Source organism: Serinus canaria, chromosome 14 (assembly GCF_022539315.1).
Source record: "Serinus canaria isolate serCan28SL12 chromosome 14, serCan2020, whole genome shotgun sequence".
Classification (NCBI taxonomy): Eukaryota; Metazoa; Chordata; class Aves; order Passeriformes; family Fringillidae; genus Serinus; species Serinus canaria.
Window position 1 is genome coordinate 11442914 of NC_066328.1, and position 25006 is coordinate 11467919.

At 49.0% G+C, this 25006-nt stretch overlaps 1 protein-coding gene across 2 annotated transcripts in view; it reads right to left on the reverse strand.

The window, feature by feature from the left end:
• Positions 1 to 15292: 15292 nt before the first annotated feature.
• Positions 15293 to 25006, reverse strand: part of MAD1L1 (mitotic arrest deficient 1 like 1) — a 348568-nt gene continuing 338854 nt past the window's right edge. For both annotated transcript variants that reach the window (XM_030229927.2, XM_050980223.1), the window contains one exon: positions 15293 to 16318. In XM_030229927.2, coding sequence (XP_030085787.2) covers positions 16160 to 16318 — 159 coding nt within the window. In that variant the 3' untranslated portion in view covers positions 15293 to 16159. The remainder of the gene's footprint in view (positions 16319 to 25006) is intronic.

Below are 25006 nucleotides of genomic sequence, written 5' to 3' on the forward strand. Positions count from 1 at the left end.
GGAGAGAATGGAGGCGTGACTTTGCTTTTGAGGTCAAGACACTCAGCATTTACAGCTTGCCCCATTCTGAGACACCCTGGGGAGCCCCTGAGCAGCCCCTGGCACTCTGAGACTGGAAGGGAAGGAGATGGCTCCGTGTCCATGGGTCCACCCAAGCAGCCACATGCCCCTCAACCATTGCTGCCCAACATTGTTCCAAGATTCCACAGCTTTTTGCCCCATCTCTAAAATGCTCACTTGAGGTGAGAAGGGAGGTGTTGAGGCCATGAAGGCACTTCCAGGCCAAAGGACACTGTTTTGTCCTGATCAGCTCCAGCTGAGTCACAGCCACCCATGACCAACAAAAGTGAGGGCTTCCTGAGGGTCTGAGAGCTGCCCTGTCCCAGGTGAGTGTGTGGGAGCCCGGGGAGCCAGCACAGTGAGGTGAGGTGCTAAGCTCCCCAAATGCAGCCCTGTGAGGCCCTGCTGCTTGCCAGAGTTTTTTCCCCTTGCATCCTGCTCACAAGTCGCTTTGGATGGACATCCTAAGTCCTGATGGATGAGCACTAGGGCCCAGGAGCAAACCATATCCCATCCTGTTATTTCAATATTTCAAAGCGATTTTGACAGGTATTCTTGCAAAAGGTTATGTTTGTTCAGAAAGGAGCTGAGCCAGGAAGACACAGAGCAGGCTGGGAAGTGCACGAGTTCATTCCCCGTGGTTATTTGTGTAGACAACAAACCATTAGCAGGATTTCATAATAAAAGGCAGGTAATTTCTCCAGGAATGCATTCACTCTTCCTCCACCTCCTCCAGGTGCCCCAGATCCTGCCCACAGCATGCAGCTTCCCAGGCAGTGAACAGGACCTGGAGGGGGAGTTGGGGCTCACCCCTCTCTTGTTGAGTGCCCCATGGCAGGTTCCTCCCCAGATCTCAGCTCCTGCACCCTGACCAAAGCGAACCTTTCAGCTGGAACAGCCTTTCCTTGCAAACCCTGAGTGCCTCCTCATAGGACCAGAGAATGATTTGGGTTGGAAGGGACCTTAAGTGTCATCTAGGATTATAAAATAAAAAGCCATCATCATTTAGTTCCAGCTCCCCAGCCATGGGTGGGGATGCCACCCAGCAAGTCGTGTTGCTCAACGTCCCAACCAGGAGAATTAAGAGTTGGTCAGCAAGGATGGATGATGGTAGTGGGACCTCCTGACACTGTTCCATGGTCTCACAGGATTCCTTATCAAGAGGCTGAGGTGGTCCAAAGCGAAGACAGCTCATGAGTTCATTTGGCTCAGATGCTCCAGTGCTGACAGTCACAGACACCCAAAGAACTTCCTCAGCTGATCTCTGCATTGAGACCATTCCCACACCAGTCTGGAAAAGGCTCCAGGACCATCTCCATGGAACTGGGAGCAATGGCCCAGCCAGGGCAGGGTGAGACCTCGCTGTGGAGGCAGCAGCCAGCTCAGCTCCTTAGCTGGGGCCAATAATTTTGCTTCTCTGCCTCTGTTTCCTCCTCTGCAAATGCTTCCTTGTGGCATTGAGGGCACAGGCTGGCTGGGGAGGCTCAATTAATTAATTGGCTGTCTGTGAAGCCCATTTAGCTCCTAGAATAAAAGCTGCTATCGAAATGCAAAGCTGTTAGTGGTGTAAAACAGCAGGGGCAGATGAAATCAAAGCCTGATTCTGTTTTCACACCAGGATTTCACTGGTGATAAACCAACAGAGACCGACAGGAATGTGATACAGCAGTGCTGGCCTTTCTAAATTAAACACTTCCCACATGCAAACGGTCTGCAACTGGAAAAAGGGAGAATTAGAAAAAGTCTAGGCCCTTTTATCTCCAAGGTATCTCTAAGGCATCACCCAGTACCCCATTGTTGGTGGGGCCTCACCACACGTCTCCAGATGGCTCCTGGGCTGCTGAGCACCTTCCAGCCCCTTGCTCTCCCTCCAAAGGAAGGTGCAGTCCTGGCAGCCATGCTCCACATCCCTTGGCAGGATATGCCATAAAATGAGCTGTGAAAAAAGCCAGACAAGAAAAGGGAAGAGGTTCCACTGTCCCCAGGGCCACCACCCCATGGAGGAGCTCCAGGGCTGGCTCTGCACAGGCCCTGGAGACAGAGCAGGGATTTCATCACCTGTGACCTGCTGGCTGGTTTTGTTCTTTGTTTTGTCTCCTGTTCAACCACCAAAGCTCTCAAGATGCTTCTGCAAAGAGAAGTGATACCTTGTCCAGCCTGGCTGCTCCTGCTGCCCCAAACTCATCCAAAGGAAGAGGGCTCCCCACCAAGTAGAAAAGAGAGGGCAGAGGAAAGACATGTTGGAGTGAAGAGGAGGGGAGGCTAGGGGAAAAATATTCACAGTTCCCTGCAGTACAGCCACAGCCCTGGGGCCATGTGGAAATGCATTCTGCTGATGCCCTTTCTGTGTCCACAAGACTGCTGTTGTCTCAACAATCTGTCTTCAAGGGCAAAACCAAGGCAGCACTAAAAATCCTTCCTCTGATCCCTCCCTCAGCAGCCCAGCAAGGACAGCCTCTAGCTGGAGAGTAAATCCAAGCCCACATTACCCATGGCTCAGTCCTCACTCTGGCCCAAAGGACCCTGCCATGGGTGGCATCTAGAGCCTGGACATTGTTTAAAAACCTGTAAATTAGGACAGCAACATCCCTTTATGTAGACATGCACCATTTAAGGACAGGATTCCCAAGGGCACCTGCCAGCCCTGGTGTGCATAGAGGGTGTGTCCATCTGTTCCAAAGCATGGCCTGGGAAGGGCCACGTTCACAGACAGGACGTGGAGCAGCACAGGGTGGCAGTGGTGGCAGGCAGTGCCTGCCCAGCTCCCTCCTGATGCAGCAAAGCACTTGAGAGGGGAGCTGGGGGCTGCCTCCATCTTCAGAGCTGGTGGGTGTTGGAGGTGTGAACTGGCCCCTCCCTGCCCAGCATTTGATCCTCCTGATGGCTTCAGCTGAGTTTGCCATGAAACCAGGTGCAGATCCCATGGGAGGGGTCTGAGGGGGTGCAGGGGAGCCCTAAGAAGGGAAGGAGCTCCCATGCACCACCCTGACCAGACAACAGCCAGACTTCATTGGCTCTGCTCAAATCAGGCCTGCAGTGACCTGCAGTGCTTCCTGAGTGTTGGCACCTTTCCTAGGGCTGCTGTGTCCCTCTCCCAGCCCCACCGATGCTCATGGATCTGCCCATGCATCAACACCTGGGTGATGCCCAGAGCTGCTGGAGAGCCAGAGGCAGAGCAGAGCCCAGCCAGCTCCTGCATGCTTTCTCGCTCCCAGCAAGCTCAGCCAACTCCCCTCTGCACATTTTTGAGGCCAGTCCTTCCTCAGTCAGGGCTGGCTCTTGGTGAGCCGAGAGCCCCAAACTCATCCTGGTGTGGCCGTGGCTCTGCAGGGATCGGGAGCCGCGCACAGCCCGGGCCAGGTGCTGCTGCAGCCGGGCTGTGGAGCAATAAATCAGCTCACCAGCAGGAGAGGGGGTCAGCAGGGGTGGAGGACAGTGTGCTGCAGGTGGTCTTGTGCTTTGGGCAAGGAGGGGTCTGGGGAGGCACGGAGGGATGGGATGGGAGGGGATGGGTTGCAGAGCAGCTGGAGCGGACCCAGGAGCGCGGATCGATGAGGGTGATTGAAGCCAGCACACACTGAATTGGGATATTTTTAGCACAGCCAGCAGAGCAGGAATTTGTGAGCCCAAGTCAGAATTTATTTGCATCTGTGAGTGCTCGTCAGGGGGAGGACAAACACCAGCACCCAGCAGTGCCCTGCTGAGTGCTTTGGGACCTGCTCACCTTGGCTTCGGCTCCCCCTGGGTGCACAACGTGTCCCTCTCCTCTGCAGTGCCCTTTGGGTCAGTGCCACACCCCCAAAGCTTGGAGCTGTGAGCAGATGGATGCAGAAGGACACAGGATGGGCACAGAGCAGAGAGGGGATGGGATAGACTTGAGGGGATGAAGGGTTTATTTGGGAAGAGCGCTGATCCTACCGTAAATGCACACGTCTTGTAGCATGGCTGCAACACTGCCGTGGCCAGGCAGGTATGGGCTTCAGAGGTGCCCCAGCCTCTCCTCCAGCTCCCCTCTCCCATTTTCCTCACCACAGGCTTTCCACCATGGGCCCTGGGGCAGTTTTTCTGGGCAAGTGTTCTGAGATTAGATTGTTCTCCAGAGGGAGGAATATAGCCCATTTCATTTCCTTCACCTCCAACCCCTGAGGCCCAAGGCACTGAAGATGGTGAAAGTGCTGGTGGGCATGGCCAGTGCTGCTGGAGAAACCAACCCAACTCCTTGGCTTGGAGCAGTGACTTTGGCTTCACATGAATTACTTAGGCTCCAATTTTTCTTATCTCCTCTGTGTCACAGTTTCTGTTTTGCCCCTCTCAGCCAGCTCACCAGCACCACCAGAAGGGTGGTACAGATTATACAAACGCTGCCTTAAGAGTTTTGCTCATTTCCCACTTTTCCCCCAACCCTGCCCAGAACTTAATGGAGGGAAACCATTTGATCCAGAGTGAAGCCAGTTTTCTGGACTCAGTTTCTTCTGTGCAAGGGGTAAGAAGACACAGAAGTACCAGGGAAGTGGATTTTCATCACGTGGGGAGTAGCCAAGCAGGATGTCAGTTTTTACTTTAGTTTTGCTGCCCTTTGTTTTGGTTCAAATTGGATGTGAACATGCCTGTATCCATCCCTCTGCAACCTCCCTGTCCCTGCAGAGTAACCAGAGGAGCCTGCCAAGTCTCCAAGTTTGTGTGTGTGCCTTTTCAATAATTCAGTGGGAATGTTAATCACAGGCTTGTGCTGTTGTTCCTGTATGAGCTCGATCACTTCTCACATCCCACCAACATCTGTTTTTTCACACTCAGCTCAGCTGTCTGGCAATAGCCATTTGCTGCTCACCTTTACTTGCCTTGCCATTAAAGAGCTCATTAATGCACTCCATCCTTGCTTTCTTTGGGACAAAAAGATTTCCATTTCTGTCTTTTATCAGCTTTCACACGGCTTACATCCTGTCCTCCCTTCACCATGCAGTGCCCTTTTCTAATGAGCTCTTCTCTCCTGGTCTGTCTCATCCATTAAGATCTGTGAGTGTTGTCCCCTGCATTGTCTGGCTCATCTCCTGGGCTCTGCCCTGGGTCTATCATATTCCTCAGTGTTTTCAACTGGGAAAGAAAGCAATCAGCCCCACACACAGCATCCACATTTCCTCCCACCTCATTTGCTTTCCTAGCAGCCCTCCAGTCTGGCTCATCCCACCACAGCATCCAGCCTTGACAGGCTCCTCCATCCTTGCAGAAGCCCCTGGCTGACCTCACCTGGTCTGCAGAAATCTGATGGAATGCCTCAGTTTGTGTGTGGTGCCTGCTGCTTGTCTCTGCTGGGGGCCTCTTGAATCTGTTCCTCTCTCTCAGCATTGCTTTTATGCAGCAGAGCTCTTCTTGGGCATCTCCTGCCTTGCAATCAGGAGCTCCCAGCCCATCCAGATGCAGGAGGCCTCTCTGGGTACTGCAAAAGCTCCTCTGTGGTCTCACAAGTAAACACTGGCACTCTTCATGTGATGCAGCTAAATTAATTAATCTTGTTCCACCACATTTGGAGCCTAGACAAAGGTTTCCATTCCCTGAAGCTGGAGCTTAAAGTCTGCTTGTCCCAAAAGTGCCCTCCTGCCCCACCTGGGATTGGCGTTGCAGTGAGATTGGAAGAGTGGCAGCAGAGCAGCTCTTGGAAGTGGCTCCAAGGGGCTGGCAGAGCCAACAACCCCCTGGAAAAGTGGCCATGGGCACACCATGCAGCTGAAGCATCCCTCATGTGTCCAGCTCAGCTTAGGCTGAGAAAGAACTTGTGTGCACAAACCCAGTTATGTTTTGGGTTTTTTCCCCAGCCATCTCAGGTGCTGCAATTTATTACCTCTCCATACAAACAAACCTTGTCTCACTTATATCCTCAGATCATTCTGGCTGTAACAACACCCCCACCCACCACAGAGGTTACACACACACACATCTCTGCCTAGGAAATCCCAGGCAGGAGCATGGCAGTCCCAAGAATGACAAACTCTTCATGAGCTGACAGCTGACAAGCCCTGAGCTGCTCCACAGCTGCCTCCAGCCTTGCAGGGTGGCCACAGCTCCCAAAAGAGCAATGCAGACACCAGGGCTGTGGGTATGGTATGGCAGGAGGCTGGGGAGGGCAGGTGCCTGGTACAGCCTCTCCAAACCTGGCATTTCCCTGGCAGAGCTTGCAGCCAGGGAGGACAGTGAGATGAGGGGTGGGCTGGCTTCTGGTCTCATCTCACACTTGGGCCATGAAGCCCAGCCAAGTCCCAGCACAGCTGTCAGGAGTGGAGAAGCAGAGATGGAGGTGCTGGAGCAGAGCTGGGAGCTCCAGAAATCACCTGAGATGATGAAACACTTTTGGATACAGTTGTGAGGCTCTTCTGGCTGAGGTGACTGAGAAGTTCCTGGCCCAGGGTGGCTTTGGAGAACAGCACACCCAGAAGAGCCTGCCTGTGGCTGTGAAGGATTGATCCATCCATCTCTGAAGCTGCCAGGAGATGGATTCCCCCACTGGTGTGAAGGCTGAGCCAGTCCCACTTTTCTGCAAAGCCACAGATGCACACGGGTGGAGATCCAGGTCTGAGGAGAGAGATCTGCTGGAAGCACAGCACAGAGCCCTCACTAAGAAGAATAAACCAAAACATCACAAGATGCCAGCAAGTGGGAGGAGACAGCTTATCCAGGGAGCTAAATTAGCTGGAAGGAAATGGGAAGGATGCAAGATGTTCTCTTATTAAGAAAGAAAAGCAGCATGCAGGAGCAAGGAACCAGAGGTTGCAGTGCCCAACAGAAAGTGATATGGGATGCATTCAAGTTTAAGAAGCCAAAGCAGAGCTGGGGCAGATTCTGGACCCAGAACAAAGGTTGTTTCTACCCAAGCTTGAGAGGCAGAGGTTAGGATGAGATTTGCAGAGACCTGGAAGCCACTGAGGTGGGTGAATTATAAATGGCACCATGTTTAATCTGAGCAGAATGCATGAAACCAGATAATGTAATTGAAAGGGTTATTTAAAATGAGTATTCAGAGGGAAAAATAAAGCATTGCAGAAGAAAAAATAATACTTAGCACTTGTAATGTGCTTGGCATCTTCAAAAACTGGTCAGCCATTAACTCATTGCTCCTCTGCTCAGTCCAAAGGCTAATAAAAAGGGACGGTTCATTTAGTTATTTCACAGCTGAGCTTCTCAATAAGGCATGAGGAAGTGATTGCTGCTCTCCAGCATATTGGTAAATAAACAGTTGGAAGTAGGAAAATACAAAATCCTCTCAACGCTTGGTCACAGCTTCATGCTCAGCTCATTCCTTCCTCACCTTGAGTATGTCCAGACCAGACCTGTGACAGGGAGTTTGTCTGGAGGGCTGGCTGGGGAGCATGCCATGGATAGGGGCCAGGCTTCCAACAGCTGAAGCACTTGGAGTCTTCTGCCCAGGAATTGTCTCTGTGCTCAGGCCCACATGAGCATGGATATGGAATCTGCAGGGCACTTGTCCGTGGGCGGATGGGGTGGGAGACTGGCAGGTTTTTCTTGAGGGAATATTTGGGTCAGGACCTCGATGATTTACAGTGCAGGACGTGTCCTCCTCATCATCTGGGGGACCTGGGGAAAGCACTGAGACAGCAGCAGCCTTGGTGGGTTGCTTAAACACCCTTCTGACAGGAGGAAATTTGGGATGTGGTGCGCTAAAGACTCCTTGTTAACTTCTGTGAAACGCTCACGTTCAGCAGCTCCATGGTCTGTGGAGGCTGTGCCAATCCTCTGCCTTCTCCTGGCATAACGGGGCCCAAAGGGTGTGTGTAAACAAAGCAAGCACCTCTCTCACTGGACCTCACGCATCATTTGTAGCCAGCTTTTCCGTGGCACAAGAAACATTTACACATGCCAGCATTAATTCTGAATGCCACTTCAAAGCCATCTCTGTCTAATGAACCCCGTGCGCTGTGCACAGCAAATTCCACCCAAAAATAATTAGCAACGCACGCCACCAAAGCGTTACGAGGAGAACGCTGCACACCACCTGCTGAAGCAAAATGAATGCCTGATTTATTTATTTTTTGCCACTTTTTAGCAATATTCAGGCACTGACTCAAAGCTGTGCTCTGTTCTTTGTAGGGCCCTGGGAAGCGTAACGTTCCCACTCTGCTTTACAGTCTGAGAAGAGATTGATTTGGGAGGGTTCTATAGAACCATGAAAAGGTTTGGGTTGCAAGGAATGTCAAATATAATCTAGTTCCAACCCCCCCACCATGGACATGGGCAGGGCTTATGATTTTCTTACATCACAACCAGACAGAGCTGTGCAAGACCCTGCTGATTTCTCCACGCCAGAGGTGCCAGCTGGGAGTCAGGGTGCAGGCAGCTCTGTGACTCTTTCTCTGAAGCTGCACAAGTCCCAGACTTTTGGGATGCTGTCACCAGCTGACCTGTCACAGGCTGGTGGCTGGGAGCAGGACAGGACTCACCAAGTCTCACCCTGGTCTGACATTCCCACAGAGACTTTAACCCCTGAGTGGGATCAGCCTCACTGAGAAAAAAGAAAATTGGAAATGACATCAGGAGTTGAAGGTTTTGGTGCCCCTACCAGCCATGGTGCTCCCACCCTGTGCTGGCTATAGGCAGCCCAGCTGTGAACAACTCAGGGGACTGAGCTGGCTGCACTGAAATGATTTCTTTAGTCTCTGTCAGAGCTGCCCAGCCCAGCTCACAGCAGAAGGAACAGCATGTTTAGCTCAAAGACTGATGTGGTGGCATTGCCTTGGAAGACCCAGGTCACAAACCACCATGGCAGAGAGATGGAGACCAAACCTAGAGGTGGCTGTGGGCACAGGGGGACCAACTGTGTCAGGATGATGCTGGGATCCTGCATTCTCCTAGTTCTGTGCTTCTGAAGTGGAAAGGAAGGTGCTTTGCAGGGCACTGCTCCCAGCCTGTGTGTCTCTCCAGCATCAAACCATGGAATGCAAATTGTCAGACTCTGCCTTGTTAGGATGCAAGGGGTTAAACTGTTCTTCCTATGCAAATTAAGCTTAATTAATCCTTTTCATCAGTTGCAAATATACCTTCTGAACCCTATTAAAAACATGAATATGCAAATTCAGACCTTTTTTAATACTCATTTTCAAGGACTTGGAGTCAGGCTTGATTATTCGATTCCCGTTAACAGCCTGTAAAACCTGGTGCAAAATTTAATTTCCATTTTAAGTTACAAAAAAAAAAAATATGAATCTGTTGGTAATTAAGCTAATTACAGTGTTACACTAAAGAGGAGACAAACAAGGAGGACAAGATCATTCATTACATTTAACACTGGTTACAGGACCTGGGGACTGTCCTGAGTTAACTGTGAAGCTGGGAAACAGCAGTGATATAAACAGGGTGTGTGTGAGGAAGCTGTGGCTTTTGGGGGGCCTGGTGTTTTCCTTACCTTGGGAACAAACCTTCTTCAGTCCCATGAGCCATTCTCCTCCTTCTGATAAGGACAGAAGCAAGGAAGAGGAGGTGCAGCCAGGCTGGAGGTGTCCTGTTAGTGTTGTGGGCTCTCTGCATGATCAGGAACATGCTTGAGGTTGGAGTTTCAGAGTAACCTGTAGAACCACCTTATCTGCCAGAGCTGAGCATCCTCTGCAGGTGAAATGTCCATCTTCCCTGAGCACCTCCTCTGTGTGTGGAGTGCAGAGGGGAAGTTTGCTGACAACTCCCTTTGCACTGGCAAAGCCATTGGGGAAGAGACAAGACTCTGCAGAGACATCTACAAACTGCTGCTCCACAGCCATACTGGAGAGCAAATGACGACCAAGATGTGACCTCCTGTTGCTCATGCCCATGACCTGCACATGTTGGGAGGTGCCACCCAAACCAGCTCAGACCACAGCACCCAAACCTCTCTTGTGGTCACCCATCAGAGCTGGGCAGTCAGTGCTGGTGGCTCTCAACTTGCCCATCAACCATCCCGTGCCTCCAGGCTTTGCCCACATGTAGTTTAAAAAAACAGCAATGCTATAGACTGTTAATTATGCTTTACCACCACAGTGATCTCTTAAAATCAGTCCTTAGAATACCCAGCATCTATTCTGCACTTGGTGCTTTCCAGTGAGTTTGCAAAGTGAATTTGTGCCTTACCAGAGCTGTAGTCCTCACCTTGGGATGGCAGCACAGCCTGGTGGGCTGAGGTGAGGACTCCCATGGCTGGGGTGGCACAATCACACAGGGGATGCTCTGCCCACCGGAGGTCAGTGCTCAGTGCCCAGGACACCAGTGGAGGACACTCCAGCACTGAACCAAAAGGTTGGCATTACCTCCAGATGTACCCAAAGACATCCAACACTGGCAGGACAGACGCAGCCAGGGGATCAGTGCTCTCTGGGGAGATTTCCTCACTCCTCCTCAGTGCCAGGACGAGCAGCTGGGCTCCCTGAGGATTTGATTCATTCCTCACCATCACCTCCTCTCCAGGACTGCTCCTTCCCCTGCCAGGACTCAAAGCAAGAGGAGCTGTCACTTCAGAGCACGCCACTCAGAGGGGCTCTGCCTCGCAACAGCGGCATCGGAGCAGGAGCCCATCACACACAGAGCCAGGGGCTGCAGCGTGACTCCCAAAAGGAGCTGAGGAAAGGAACAGGCACATGGAGGAGCCAGGAGAGCCATGCTGTGGAGAAAGGTGAAGGAGGGACAGTGTGATTTGCCATCACCCCATTGTGAGTAAGGCTGTGCATGGTCACTGGGGAGTGGGAGGCACGACCAAAATGAAGGACACAAGTGACATCCATGGTCTGTGTTTCTTTTAGGAAGGTCACTCCTGGGCAGTGGTTATGGAGCAGCCTGGCAGATGAAGCAGTCACTACCAGCAAAGTGAAGTATCGGCCATCATACAGCACAAATGTCACTCAGCAGATGCTCTTAAGAGGAAAAGTTCATCTGCCAACATTCAGAGCCTTTCATCTGTCTGGAGAACATTTCCCACCATGCTGATACCAGAAGTTTCTGATCACATCAATGGAGACAACACAGATGATAAGGGAAATGCTCTCACCCTCTAGCCAAGCCCTTTGACCTGCCTGGTGCATCTTGTAAACTATATCATATTTTGGGGGGAGTCAGGGATGCAGAATTACCTTTTCAGTCCCTGCAGGCAATCAACTTGCTCCCCGAAGCATGAGATATGATTGCCCTTATTACTTTGGTTTGCATAGCAGTGAGCCTTGTTAATGGTCATAAAATTATCCAGTCCTTATTTAAATCCTACAGCCGTCTGTGTTTCAATGACCTCCCGATGGTCTCTGGCTTTGCTCCAGGCTGAAGAAGCATTAGAAGGACCAGGAAGGAAAAAGAGACAGTGGGAGGATTAAAGAAAAAAGAAACCAGAACAACAAGAAGCAACAGTCAACAAAGAGAATTCAAAGTGAAACACGGAATATTAAAGAGAGCTCAATCAATCAGCTGGAGAGTTCAAAAAAACATTACCTGTCATGAAGAGAAGGAAGCAGCATCAGGTAAAATTAGCAATCCTAATAAACTCATCAGCACTGGAGCCTGGGCCAGGAAACAGCACAGGGAAGATCAAGGGGTTGGTAGAGGCTTGAGCCCATGTTGGGGAAGCTGACACAACCCAAGGCAATGTGCTTTGGTGGAGGAATGTGGTTTGGGTGGAGACCAAAGAACACGGGCTGCTTCTGAGACCTCCAGCAGCAAGAAGTTGCCTTTGTGCTCCTTAAATTACATGGCAGCATTTTCTTTGAAGTGTATTTTTCTTCTGTTTTGTTCCTTGTTCTTCCTCTGAGGGAAAACACGCACAGAAGGAAGGATGGAGACACAGACACTATGGATAAAAGGAACAGAGGAGCTGCTGGGATGGCCTGTCCAGGGCTCGGCTTTGGCCAGTGATCTTTCTGGAGCAAAAATCTCCTCTTTCTTTTGGACAAAAGACTGTCCCCCTGTCCTTTCAAATAACATTTGCAAACCCCCAGAATAGCAAAAGATTTTACAATAAGAATCCCCCAAAAGAGAAACAAGAACTGGAAAACCCCCAAGCAGCCAAGAACTGTTTTAATGTAACCAAGCTCCAACACAGATTTCCATCAATTTTGTAGCAAACCTGAGTCATGAAATTAAAAGTAGCATCAGCATATTTCCTATTAGCTATGGTTCCTTTTTCAGAACAGATCATACATTCCTACCCTATTTTTCTAGACACTTGTGTCAATGCGATATCATCAGATGCCGTTCAGTCTTTCCTCTTAGCCTGAAAAAAGCTTTCCTGTTGGGAAGGATGGGATTTTAATATTTAAAAAAGACTTCGTGAAAAAGCTTTGCTGATTTTTTATTTATTTATTTATTTATTTAATATCCCTCCCCTGATCAGAGTGGGTGCATTTTGTAGCTTTTAAATATCATGCAAGTTTTAGCAATGCTGCTATTAAATCTGAATCTGCTGTCACAGCAGGCAGCAGGAATGTGATTCACACCAGCACAGAGAGCCTGTTCCGTCCTCCCCACCTCCTGTCCTTAGCTACAGACACCTGGCATCAGACAGCACCATTGTTTTCCCAATGTCTCTGAACAGTTAAAAGCTCCAACAGAACCAATCCTGCCCTGGCTGTGCCCTCTCACACCCTGAGTAGCAGGGGTCTGGCATCAGCTCGGTGATGTCTGAGGAAGGCTCTTGCCTGTCACCCCCTGGGGTTTATTTTGACATGTCTGCCCATCATCCCAGCTCACACCACTCTCAGCTGCCTCTGAGCCCACTGCTGGGCTGGGAAATGAAAAGGGCAGGTGCTGCTCAGTGCTTGTTTGGAGTGAGCAGAGGGGAGCAATGGAGAACCAGCAGCAAGGCTGGCACCGCACCTGTTCAGAAATGGAGCTGGCTTCTCCTTCCATCCATGCTCCATTTCTTCCATCCATCCCCTGCTCTGCTCCTGCCCTTCACTCTCTAGGCACCCACCTCCATCATGGCTCCAATGCTCTTCCCCCTTCTCCTTCCCTTGCCCCTAGTGTTACATGGAGAAGATCCAAAACCAACATCCACAAACTCCAAACTTCTCATGGCTCATCCCAGAAGGGTTTCCCTGGTTCCTTCTCAGGCATCGCACACTTCCAGGACAACATGAGCAACACATGACGACACCAAGAGCCAGGAGACAAAAAGCAGGTGCAAAAACTTCCAGATTCAGAGATGTGCCCTTAGGAGAGGCACAAATCTGGCAAAACCTGCCTTAGCCCAGAGCTCTGCTGCTTTACCCAGGAGCTCTGTGCCCATTTGGTGTTTGTATATGCACACAGATGCACAGGGCTGATTTGCAGCAGAGCAGGGACTCACGAGCAGTTTGAGTAAAGGGAAGCTTCAGGCAACACTGCAAACAAGACGATGCTCTGACACATACATACACACAAAAAATCCTGCAGCCATGCACCAATAAATCATATTTCACAGCCTACAGCACATAAACCCAGCTAGTGTGCATGGAAACCCAGCGAGCACACACGTGCTCGTGAACGCTCCTGCCTCTCCCCTCCAACCAACTGAAAATTTATTATCCAGCTCCCAAGATTTTCTAAAAGGATTTTCCACAAACAGGGCTGGAGCTTTGCAAGTGATGAGCCAAACCCAGATGGGATTTGTGCCCTCACCACCTGGGGTGGTGGCAATTGGGATCTCTTTGCACTGCCCCAAGGGCCTGCACTCATAGAGGGGGGATACAGGGGGTGGTGAACACAGTGGCAGCACCTTTGATGGGCTGCTGAGCCCATGTAGCTCATAAAGGAAGGAGCAATCACAGCAAAATTCAGTGTCACAGTTATTCCTTGCAGCTCCCTCATGGCTCAGACAAGCAGGATAATGACAGAGATGGGAGCTGCCGTGGTATCAGGTACAGCCATAGGTTTGTGGCTTCATCCTGAATTCAGTATTGGAACTAGAAACTGGGGAGTCTCAGCTCCTCTTCTCCATGGCCCACAGGTGGCCCAAATGGCTTTGCAATGGTCATACCTACACATGAAAAACTCCCATGCTTCCATGTGTGAGCCTTAGAGATATCAAGCTTCCCAAAAATCCCAGTTTCCTGTGAGCCCTGTGAAGTCACTGTGCAGCAGCATAATGCCATGAGCAGGGCAGGGATGCTGCTGACCAAAGCAGGACAGTCACCCAGCAGCTCCCAAGCCATGGACAGCTGCTGCACCACACCGGCACACCCAGCCAAGCACCCATCCTCACCACACACCTCTTCCATATTAAACTTAGTTGAACAAATCAGTCTTGCTGGGAGAACAGGGAGCAGAGCAGTAATTCATGTCTCCTCCCCATCGGAGGTGTCTCGGAAGCCTGCTGTGTGTTCTCTCCCAACTTATTATCCTCTCACTCTGGGGAGGCAACTTTCCAGCGGGCAGAACGTGTTTTCCCTTGTCGCTCTCCAGCATCGCTTCTTGCCTCACCTGTGTTTTGCTAAGATAGAGGGTTTATTGTAAACTTATTAATTACTTCATTTCTCCTGCAAGGAGCCAGGAGAAAAATTTTCCGCGGCAGCCAGGATCTGCTATTGTGTTGGCGGCGGAGCTGAATGCGGCTGACGTCATGATTCATTTTCCCCATGACTGGGGAAGGCGACTCTCCGTGCCACGCCGTGCATATGAATCAGGCAGCCTTCCCCTGGCACAGCATGCCCAGCAATTCATCTTCCACCGGGACTTCTTCAAGCAGAAGAGAAAATGACAAACTTTTGCTATTACGCTTCCCTGCAGAGAGGTGAGCTGAGGAGATGGGGGCTGCAGCCTCCCCAGATCTCGTGTTTGTCCCTCCACCTCTGGTCAACAGCAGATGAGGTCAACAGCAGATGTTTTCCATGCCTGTAGATACATCAACAGGTCTCCAAGTGACTCCAGCATACCTGGCCAACCCTGCAGTCACTGCAAGTATCTCAGCTAACTCTCTAGCCTGCTCACTGCTACCTTTTCTCCAAGCCTAGGGAGTGTGTTCCTGCTGAAATCAGGGGGAAATCAATATACACAGAAGTTTATAGCAAACTGATTTGGTTAAAGGCAGCTAGGGTTGGGACTAAATGATCTCCAACATCCCTTCCAACCCAAACCGTTGAAGATTCTATAAATCTATGAATGAGACTTGCCTGGAAAAACAGAGATAATGATGTCCTCCCTTTGTGAAGCACATCAGACCATTGATGTGCTCTTCCTCTACATGTGGGAGAGCAGAGCTAGGCACAGAGTGCATCCCAAATAAGAGTCATACACCCAGTTTGGGCAGTGACAATTTATTGTTATGACAGAAGAACTACATCCATTATAATACAAAATGTCAGGCATCTGGGGATGCTCCACCTCCATGGAGGGGAGGAGGAAGGAGACCTCCCAAAACACAGCCACCAGCATTGAACACAATGGAGCCCAAACTGCTCCTTTCCACTATTCTACAGTCCTGAGATAACCAAGAGCCCTAAAGTCTCAGTAAAGAATCAAAAGCATGGCAGTGACTGAGCCACAGAGATGTCAACACAGGTATAGGGGCTTCAAATGGCTATTTATGCTTGTGCTTGTCTGCTGAGTGATGGCAGACTCAGGTCATTGATAACTTAAAAATAATTTCAAACTTGCTGAGTGTTGAGATGTTTGCAAGAGCAAGAGACTTTCCCTGGGTCTCTATCCTCAGGGACCAAGCCCTTGGCTGCCATTAGAAGAGGACAACCATGCATCAGGAAGCACCAGCCTGATGCAGGTTTGGCTCTTTGTTAGGGCCCAGATTTAGAGATTCCTTTTGGGAAAAGCTGGGAATGGTGATGCTGGGGTTCCTCAAACCAGCAATTCCCACCGTACTCCCAGACAGATCCTGAGAATCTGGGTAGTGATGAGCACGTGGCCCAGTTCAAAGGCAGGGATTGGATCCTGGCACAGGAGAGCCCTGGCATGGAGCCGGACTTGCCCTCCCACCGGACAAAAATTATGCTTTTCAGAGGAATTGGTGGGATTTGTCACTCAGCATGAAAGAAGGGGGAAGAAGGAGAAGCAACCCAACACCACAAATTAAGGGTGGTGAACAGGAGAATTTTTCCTTGCTACCTCAAGTGTCCTACTCAGGAGGGCCAAAGCCTGGCTGGCAGCTGGCAGTGGGGCACTAAGCGATGGTCTGGCGGCTGAAGAGGTCGAGGGTGAGGGCACTGAGGAAGGCTGGGATGCTGTCCTGGCGCAGCAGGTGCAGCTCGATGAGCTCCCGGATGGTTCGAGAGAACTCCGTTTCCAGAAGCTGCATTTTTCCACCAGAGGAGCTGGAGGCCTAAAGGGAAAGAAGAACAAGCCCATTAATACATGAGGGTTTTAATTAACCTCCCTGACACTGGAGCAGTGCCACCCTGAAGCCTCCTTTGGCACAGATCTGCCTGTCACCAAGGACATGCCACCTGTTTGGCACACAGCATTCCTGAGCCCTGCATCCCAATGTCCCCATGCAGGACCCTTGGGAGCCTTCCCTGGTGACAAATGTAGTATCGAGGAGATGTCTGACCATCCTGGAAAGAGACTGTGCTGCAGCAAAGAACAGAGGTGGCTACATCAGCATCACTGTCACCAGCACCACCCAGGGTGGCAGGAGCTCTGCACAGGGGTTTTCTCTCCATGAAAACACTTTTCCCTGAAGTCATGCCACTTCTGTAAGAGTAAGCAGACCTGTTCCTGATTAGCATAACTCCTTCCCAAGGAGTACTGATCCATCCTGCATCCCTAAAGTGTTTAAATCAACCTGGCAGCACACAGCCGAAGCCTCCAGAGGAATTATTCCAAGGATGCTCTCAAGAAAATAAGGAAACTCAACATGTGGGAAGACACTACAAATCTCCTGTAACATATAAAACAAGCAAAAAAAAAGCTAAATGCAAGAGAAATAAGGAATGCTTGAAGCCTCTCCTGCCCCCGGAGGCATGAAAGCAGCTTGTTTATTAATAAACAGCAAAAACATCACTGTGCAAATGCTAATTTTTTTCCCCTGCCATTTTCCACTTCAAAATACTCCCATTCCTAATTGCTTTGCAGCTCTGCTTCCTGTTGGAGGTGAGGTGGGACAGCACGGGTGGTGCCAGGCATGGCTGGCAGCCCCCTCCTCAATCAAAGGATGCCAAGACCCAAAGTGGAAGATTGCCATGGGAGGGTAAACATGGCTTTAGCTGCCGAGAGCCCCAGGGAACCTCCTTCCTTCCCATTTCATGTTCTCAAGCACCTGGACACGTTTGATTATGAACTCTCTGTGTTTGGGTCACTTTGGACTGTGAGGAGTGCAATCTACAGAGGATGTCCCTGTCATCCCCAAGCCAGGCAGGGAATCAAAACAAGGTTTTCATGTGGAAAAGTGAATTAGCTTTTGTTCAGATCTTTAATTTGGCTGGGCTGTTTTTTGGCAAATCCTGTGCTTTGATCTGCTGCTTGCCAGAGCTACCTGTACCTCCTGTGCACCTGAGGTACCCCTGGACCAGATCAAAGAGGGAAGAGATGGCAGATGAAGGAGCCAGTTGGAGGCATCAGGAAGGATGTAAATTCCCAGCCCACGTAAAGCCAGAGGTGTCACAGCAGAGCAGAAGCACAGAAGCTGGGTGCTGTGGCAGCAGCACAGGTTTTATTTTGCAAATCTCTCCCAGATTCAGCTGATGAGAAGTGCCAGTTTTGGAGGAAGGTCCGAGTATTATGAATGCATCACTTGTATCTCCAGCTCTCTCAGTGCCGAGTTGGATTCATCTGAGATGGGAATTCAAGCTCTGTATGAAATACACAGCCTCCCTTGCAGATTTAAAACACTCTTTGGGCACAGAATTAATTTTCCAAGAATTTACAAGCAAATCCATTAATTGGTTTACTAGTTTAATTAATTAAAGTAAATTCCTTAAGAAATTTAGCATCCAGTGCCAGACCATTTGCTTGTGTTTTATGACCTCAAAACCAGAGCAACATAAATGTTTTAAATTTCCTCTACTTTGAGCTCGCTGGTGTCACGGGTGAAAGCTATATTTGAATATTTTCTCTTTTTTTTAATGAGATTAATGGTAGTTTCTCTCTACTATTTTTCATAAACAAAAGTTTCCTCCTGCAGCAGAGGCAGAAGAAAAATGTTCAGAGAAAGTTATGTGGATAAATATGTGCTTCTGAGAGGACTGCTATTTCCCATTGAGTTTTCTCAGCCGTCAAGGGAGGCACCATCCTCCCTCTCACCCTCACGGCCTCTGTCTCCCCAGGAACTCTAAAAAATCAAAGAAAACCCCCAATGCTTCCAAGCCCCAGACATCTCACCCAGGTTTCTTATGATTGCTTCTGTAACAGGCACAAGGCGAGAAGGCAGCCACTTGGAAAAAAAGCAATTCTTCCTCTGCCAGTAGATGTTTACATGTGAACTTAGAGGATGGATGCACTTGCAGTGCAGCTCATTCAATCTCACACTGCTTTAAAAAAAAATGGAGAAACTTTTTTTTCCCCCTAGGAGTGTTTTAAAATTGCTATCATTGGAACTTTTCTTATTATTTGTTTTTATTGCTTTTTTTCTTCACCCATCTGTTCATAATGTAGTATAGACTGGGATATATAGATAGATTTGCTGCTTTGGGTTCAACAGCAGGAGTACCTCTGCAGCCTGTGCTTTACAAATAAAGTGATTATATGAAATAATAGCAATATGTTCCCATTAATTCACAGGATTTCTTTTCAAAAGCCAGTCTGCACCCTGCCTGGTGCACTTGCTGGCAGAGAGGGAAGTGCCTGAGGCAGGAACAGGAGCAAGCAGGGGATCAGAGCAAGGCAGGGGGATGCACAGGGGTGTGCAGGAACTGAGGGGGAGGACGTGGGGGGGATGCTCTGCTGAGTGAATCTGCAGGCTCTGGTGTTCCACACCATTCTAGATCAATGCAGGGCATGCCTGTGGTTCCAGCTCTAAAAACTGTATTTCTGAAAATAAGAAACATGAAATTTCCAGCAGTTCAAAGCTGCAAGAGCACTCAAGTCCTCCTCTTCACTGTTCATAGCAAGGATTTCCTCCACCCATTTTTTATATATTCTTTTTTTATTTATCAAAGTCTCAACCCTCAGAGGCAAGCTCCTGGACATTGCTGCTGCAGGTGCCAGCTGAGATCAGCTATTCACAGCACACTCCATGTATCACACTCACCTTCACTCTGCTGATGCATTCCCTAGAATCCTAAGTTTAGATGAAGCCAAAAGCCACCCCAGCCCATCTAGGAATAAAATACAAAGCTGAGAGGGGCATAAACAAGTGTCACTGATTCATGGGGACAGTCCATGAGTGGGAATGGGGTGAGAGAGACCAGAGCACATTCAAACCCAGCCCTGACTGCTCTGTGCCCAGCACTACTGACACCACTGCTACAGTGTGCTCTTGATTTTGAAGAGAAGGGCAAAAAAACAAAAAGGAAAAAAAAAAAAGAAAGAAAAAAGAAAAAAAAAAACATCAACATTTAGAGTCAAACTGAATACATGGGATCAAAGGAAAAGCTGTGAGTATCCCCATCCACCCCAGAATCAATGCATAGAGGAGTCAAGGCAAGAGGACACTTTGGGGACCACCATTATGCTTCACTCTCCCTTTCCCCTCTGTGCTGGGCCACACAAGTGCAGTGCTTCACTAGAGATGTAAATATTTCCTCCTAAACCTCAGTTTCCCTGAGAAATCACGATGAGAACACCATCTCTCAGGTACTCTGCACATAGCCCTGTATTGGTTTCTTCTAATTCATGGGAAAAGTCTGTCTGGCTCACTAAACTACCAAGACTCAGGTCTCTGTTATGTTTTATTCAGATCTCAAATACTTGCAAAAGGAAAGAGTTCAGCTTTTGCTAAGCTCTGTTGCCAGTTTAGTCTGATTTAAGGGCTATGGGGACCTCTTCTAGAAAAGCAAAGGAATTCACTCTTTGCCCAGTGTTACTGCACACCCAGCTCTGCTGGGCTGGGTGGGATGTGACTCTTGTCGGAGATTTGAAGGGTGACAGCCTATTTGTCTCCTCGCAGGCTGTGCTACCCCACAGCAACCAGATGATCAGGGGGCAGACCTTTCTGTCTTGCAAACCACAACAACACTGCTCTATTTCCACAGAACAACATGAACCTGGAGTAGCTGCTCCGAGAAGGGAGCTGTTAGCACAGCTGTTTCTTCAGGGGAATCAAGATCAGCAGCCACCTGCCAGAAGGAAACATCATAAATCTTCCTCTTAACTCTGGAAACCAGTAAATTATTCAAGACTTTATAGTTCAGATATACATGTAAAAATGTCTCAAATAACCACCAACATGGTAGAAAAAGCAGGTTCTTCTCTCCATCTCAGCAAGGAGGAGAGAATGCAGATGATGTGGAAGAGCAACAGGCATTCCCAAATGTCACTTATCAGGGAATGGACCTGCAGCTGGATGAACTGGGCTCATAAAACTGCAACATATGGACTGTAACAGGCTCTCTTAACCACTGCCACTTCAATGTCTGCACTGCTCCTGCTGAGATGGCTCTTTGCACCCATCCTCCTGTTGCACACAAGCCTTTCCTGAAAGCCAAGACCCAGCATTTCCTTCTCTGATTCCTCCAGCTGCCCAGGGGGACCTATGTGAAAAGTGTGACAGTGTCCCTTTAGTCACTCACAAGCTACCACAGGGCTCAGAAGTGCACTCTCACCTGGATACACTCAGGTTTTATTTTCTTGTACACCTGTTTCCTCTTCTCTCTGACATGTTTTGGTAGCTAAAAACAATGGCTCCAAAGTGCCATTGGCTATGAACTGGCATGCAGTGTGAGTTTAATCACACAAAGGCTGCTTCTTGAAAAATACAGGTTGAGCATTAGACCCAAGGTCATGTAGACCTTCAGACACTGGGATAAGACTGAAAAGAGGGTGGCTGCACACCCCAAGGAGAGAGCTGGCATGGAGACTTGGTATCATCAGAAAGTATGGAGCAGAAATGCAGAAACAAGGGAAAATTCTGCACAACATGAATTCTACACAACCGAATTCCATACAACCTGAGATTTCAAAATGAAGTAAGGATTTTCTACCTCTGATTTCCACACTGAGAAAGCACAATTGCCTTTGGGGATGCAATCCATGTAGGACATGTGTTCCTGCAACTTCAAACACACACATCCAGTGTTGCAGGTGGAGTTCCTGAATGGGTTTTGGCAAGCTGACAACAGGGATGGTGGAGCTTTGTGCCAGGCACAGCAGGCAAGACAGTTGTGTCTCAGCTTGGGAACAAAGGAGCTTCAAACACCTCCACAGCGTGCAGAAGGATGAAGTCCAGGGCTTTGGCAGGGCTGCCAGAGCCACCCCTTGGCGTGGTGACAAACCTTTGCATTGCAGATGCTCTTGGCCATGCTCTAGGGTAGACGGTGCTTTCCAAGGCTAAGATGTATTAGGGGTCAAAAGGGGCAAGTGAATCACAGCCTGGTGACATTTACCCAGTGAATACATCTTGAAGGCCCCATCTCATCTGCTCTGCTCCTTCCATAAATCACTGTCTGTGCTGTGTCCCCATGGATGCCAGCTCTGAGCACACACAGCAACCAGCCCCGTGTGCAATGAGGGAAGGGGCACCACGGCTTCACACCCAACACTCCAGTGCTTCTCCCTGCTCTGTACAGGTCCAGAACTACGGGCCATGCTGTGGCCTCTGTGCCTGAGTTCTCACTCCCCCTTTCCCTTCTCCTTGTGGTGCTCCCCACCCTACCCTGAAGAGTGCTGTGCTGTCCACCTCGATGTGGGTTATGCACATCTCCCCACCAGATCGACCCCTTTAGCAATTTGGCTTCATCACAAGAATCCCTCAGACCTCCTCTTCATTTGGGGCAGTCATTCCCTCTTTCCAAAGCCTTCATGTGCCAGCAGAAGCCCTCAGGGTTGGCTGTTCCAAGTGATCACCTACCAAAAGCTCCACAGCTCTATTGCCATGTATGCCTCAGAGCCTTGGGCACACTGCTGGTCCTGAAACATCCCTCAGCTCCCTGACACCTTCCCCATAGCACCCACTGACACCCACAAACCCTGCCACAGTCCAACAAACCTATTTGAAATTTTCCTTTAAGAAGCTGCTGGCTCTGACCTTTAAATGAGAAAATCCTTTTGTTTCTGCCTCTTGCTTCAGATGCCAAGATTTTTCTAAATGTCAAAGGCCGCCTTGTCCACGTGCAGATGTTAAGGGGGGAAGCAGTGATGCTGAGTGGGCTGGCACCCTCTCTCTGGGTCTGCACAGCTGATAAATCACTACTTCAGATCACCCCAGACAGACAGACACAGGGCAGCCAAAAAACTGGAGTTCCCAGAAAAAAAAAAACAAGGAAAAAAACCAAGGAAAAAATGTGTGTGTGTGTGTGTGTGTGTGTGTGTGTGTGTGTGTGCACATGCAGAAAATGCCTGCTGAAGTTATAACAACCCAAACACGAGGTTTTGAGATTTAATTGCTCAAACTTGGCTCTCTCGGGTGATGATATCATTATCAAAATACCCCAATTGAGTTATGCCTCACCAATCAATCTCTCCTAAGCATCATGCACTGCTCAAATACCAGGTCCCCAGGTAGCCTCTAAATCACTTTAATTACAGGCCGTTCATTTAAAATTAGGGAAATATTAAGGAAAGAAAAAAAACCCAACCAACACAAAATTGAACCACAAGATGTGCTTATGGCTGGAAATATTTATGAGGTTATTTAGCAAACTGTTTACTGATTTCCTTCTTTTTTTCATGGTAACTGGCAGGTTCCAGCTGGCCTGACAGGATGCCTGCCCATGGTGGCTCCTGCAGGATGTACAGCACTTAATCAATCAGGTCACCTCCCTTTCACAATAACCATTCCTGGTCTGCAGCAAAATTTCCCCCCCCCTTTAATATCCTCATTGTAACCCAAAGAAGAAGAACACTTCCTCATAATAATTGTTTCTTGCCAAGACCTCTGACCTCTGTGTCACCAGCTTGGTATATAAAGTGAATTTATGAGGCAGACAGGGATGGATGCCTGTAAAAAGCCTTCCAGGAAATGTAATGAAAAAGCTGCTTTTAGCTGCTGAGCAAAGAAAAGCAAATGCCTGGCAATGCCAAGAAGAAAATTGAATGCTGGGATGGGGTAAGTGAGAAACGGCCCTGTGTGCACTGAGATTTATAGCAAACATTTCCTTTCTCTTTCTTATTATTCAACACTGAGATGAACCACAACCCCAGAATGTCTTTGGAACAAGAGGTCAGCTCGTATACTTCCATCTTAATCAGAACCACGACCCAGGCACTGCGTACACGAGTGGCAGCAGTGATGGGTCCTGGATGCTGCACCAGCTCAGCAGCAGAGGAAAGCAGAGCAGGGTGTGCTGCACCAGCCTGTCCCCACAGATCCCTGCTTGGATCTAGGCGAGCTCTCCTGCACCTAACATCAAAAATGAAACATAAAAAAGAGCAGAGACGTGCTGATGGGCTGTACCCCTCTCTGTGGGGGAAAGCTGCTGGTTAATCCTGGGGGACAGCGCTCTGTGCAGCAGAGGGCGAGTCAGCACCTTCTTTCAAAAGGTTTCTCCCACAGGTTAATGCCCTTTAGACTGTCAAATGCGATGCCATAAAAATAAGATCAAAGACTTTAAAATAAGGGAAGCGTATTTTTTGATTCATACTATTACTATTTTATATCTGAATATTCCTATAGAGCTTTTCATCCTGGAAGACAGGTCTTTGAACTGCTGTGATTTCACCTATCACTGAGGAACAACCCCCGGGGTAAAATGTGACAGCTATTATCAGGGTGCATTAATGTTACTGAACAGTTCAGGACAGACAGAGACAAATATATCCAATTTAAATCATAGGATTGAAGAACTACTGCTCAGTGTGGATTAATACCCATGCATTTTCCAAAAGTGCTTTGAGAGTTTTTAGAGAACAAGTGCAGAAACTAAAATTCCCCATTTCATCTGTAGGGTTCATTCAGGCTCCCATCATTATGCTGCAAATTGAACATTGTCAAAGAGGGAAGATGGCAATGCAAATGATTCACCCGTAGCATCTACTTTTGCATCCACAGATTCTCTGATGGGATGTCCAAACCAGCCAGAAGGAGACTCACCCTGTGGAGATTTGCTGAGGTGATACCTAAAAATGGTTCCACTGAACACATGGCTGGTGAGAGTAAATCACAGCAGACTCCTCACATCACAGAGAATGGAAAATCACATGGGATGTCACTCTAAACTAATACTGGCAGCCAGCTGTAGTCGGAACTTGAGCTCATAAAGTACAAGTTTTTAACAGACTTCAGATCTGCTAAATAGTGTTCACCAGCCAAATATGCTTATAAACATCAAGCATGAAGGAGCAGAGATGGGAACAAGGCACGGCGCTCACAGAATTTTTCCAACCCCATTCTATATAAAAACCCAAACTACAGCATTAATCCTTTAAACCAATACCTCCATAAAAATCTCAGGATCTTTACAAATCAGAGTCTCTCCTTGATACACAGGGAAGCTGTGCTGCTCCCAGAGCCATGGCTGTCTCTGACCTACAACAAATCCCTTTGGAAAGATCAGCCAAACGTGTGTTAGCCCAACTGCTGTCACACCGCACGTGGCAGGGCTGGACCGCTCCAGCACCCCGGCTGCAGCTTCCCAACCATCTGTGAGGTTACTGTGTTGGACTGGTCAAGCTGCACAGTGAGTAGCTAACAAGCATTAACAACATCTAGCCCATGTGTTCTGTCTAGTAAAATGCCAACCCATCTGTCTGTAACATCAGCGACTCCGTAGAAGCCATATGCAGGAGAGACATAAATTAGGGAGAGAAAAATCTCCCATTACTTTCTCTGCAGTGACTCTGCAGTTGTCACTGGGAATGAGAGGGACTGGGTGTTTTTTAAGCTCTGTTTTCCCAGCCAAATCTCAGGCTCATGTAGCTCTCCAGCCCTGCCATCCAGAGGCAGTTTCTGGTCTGCACCTGACCTGGGTGAACACGG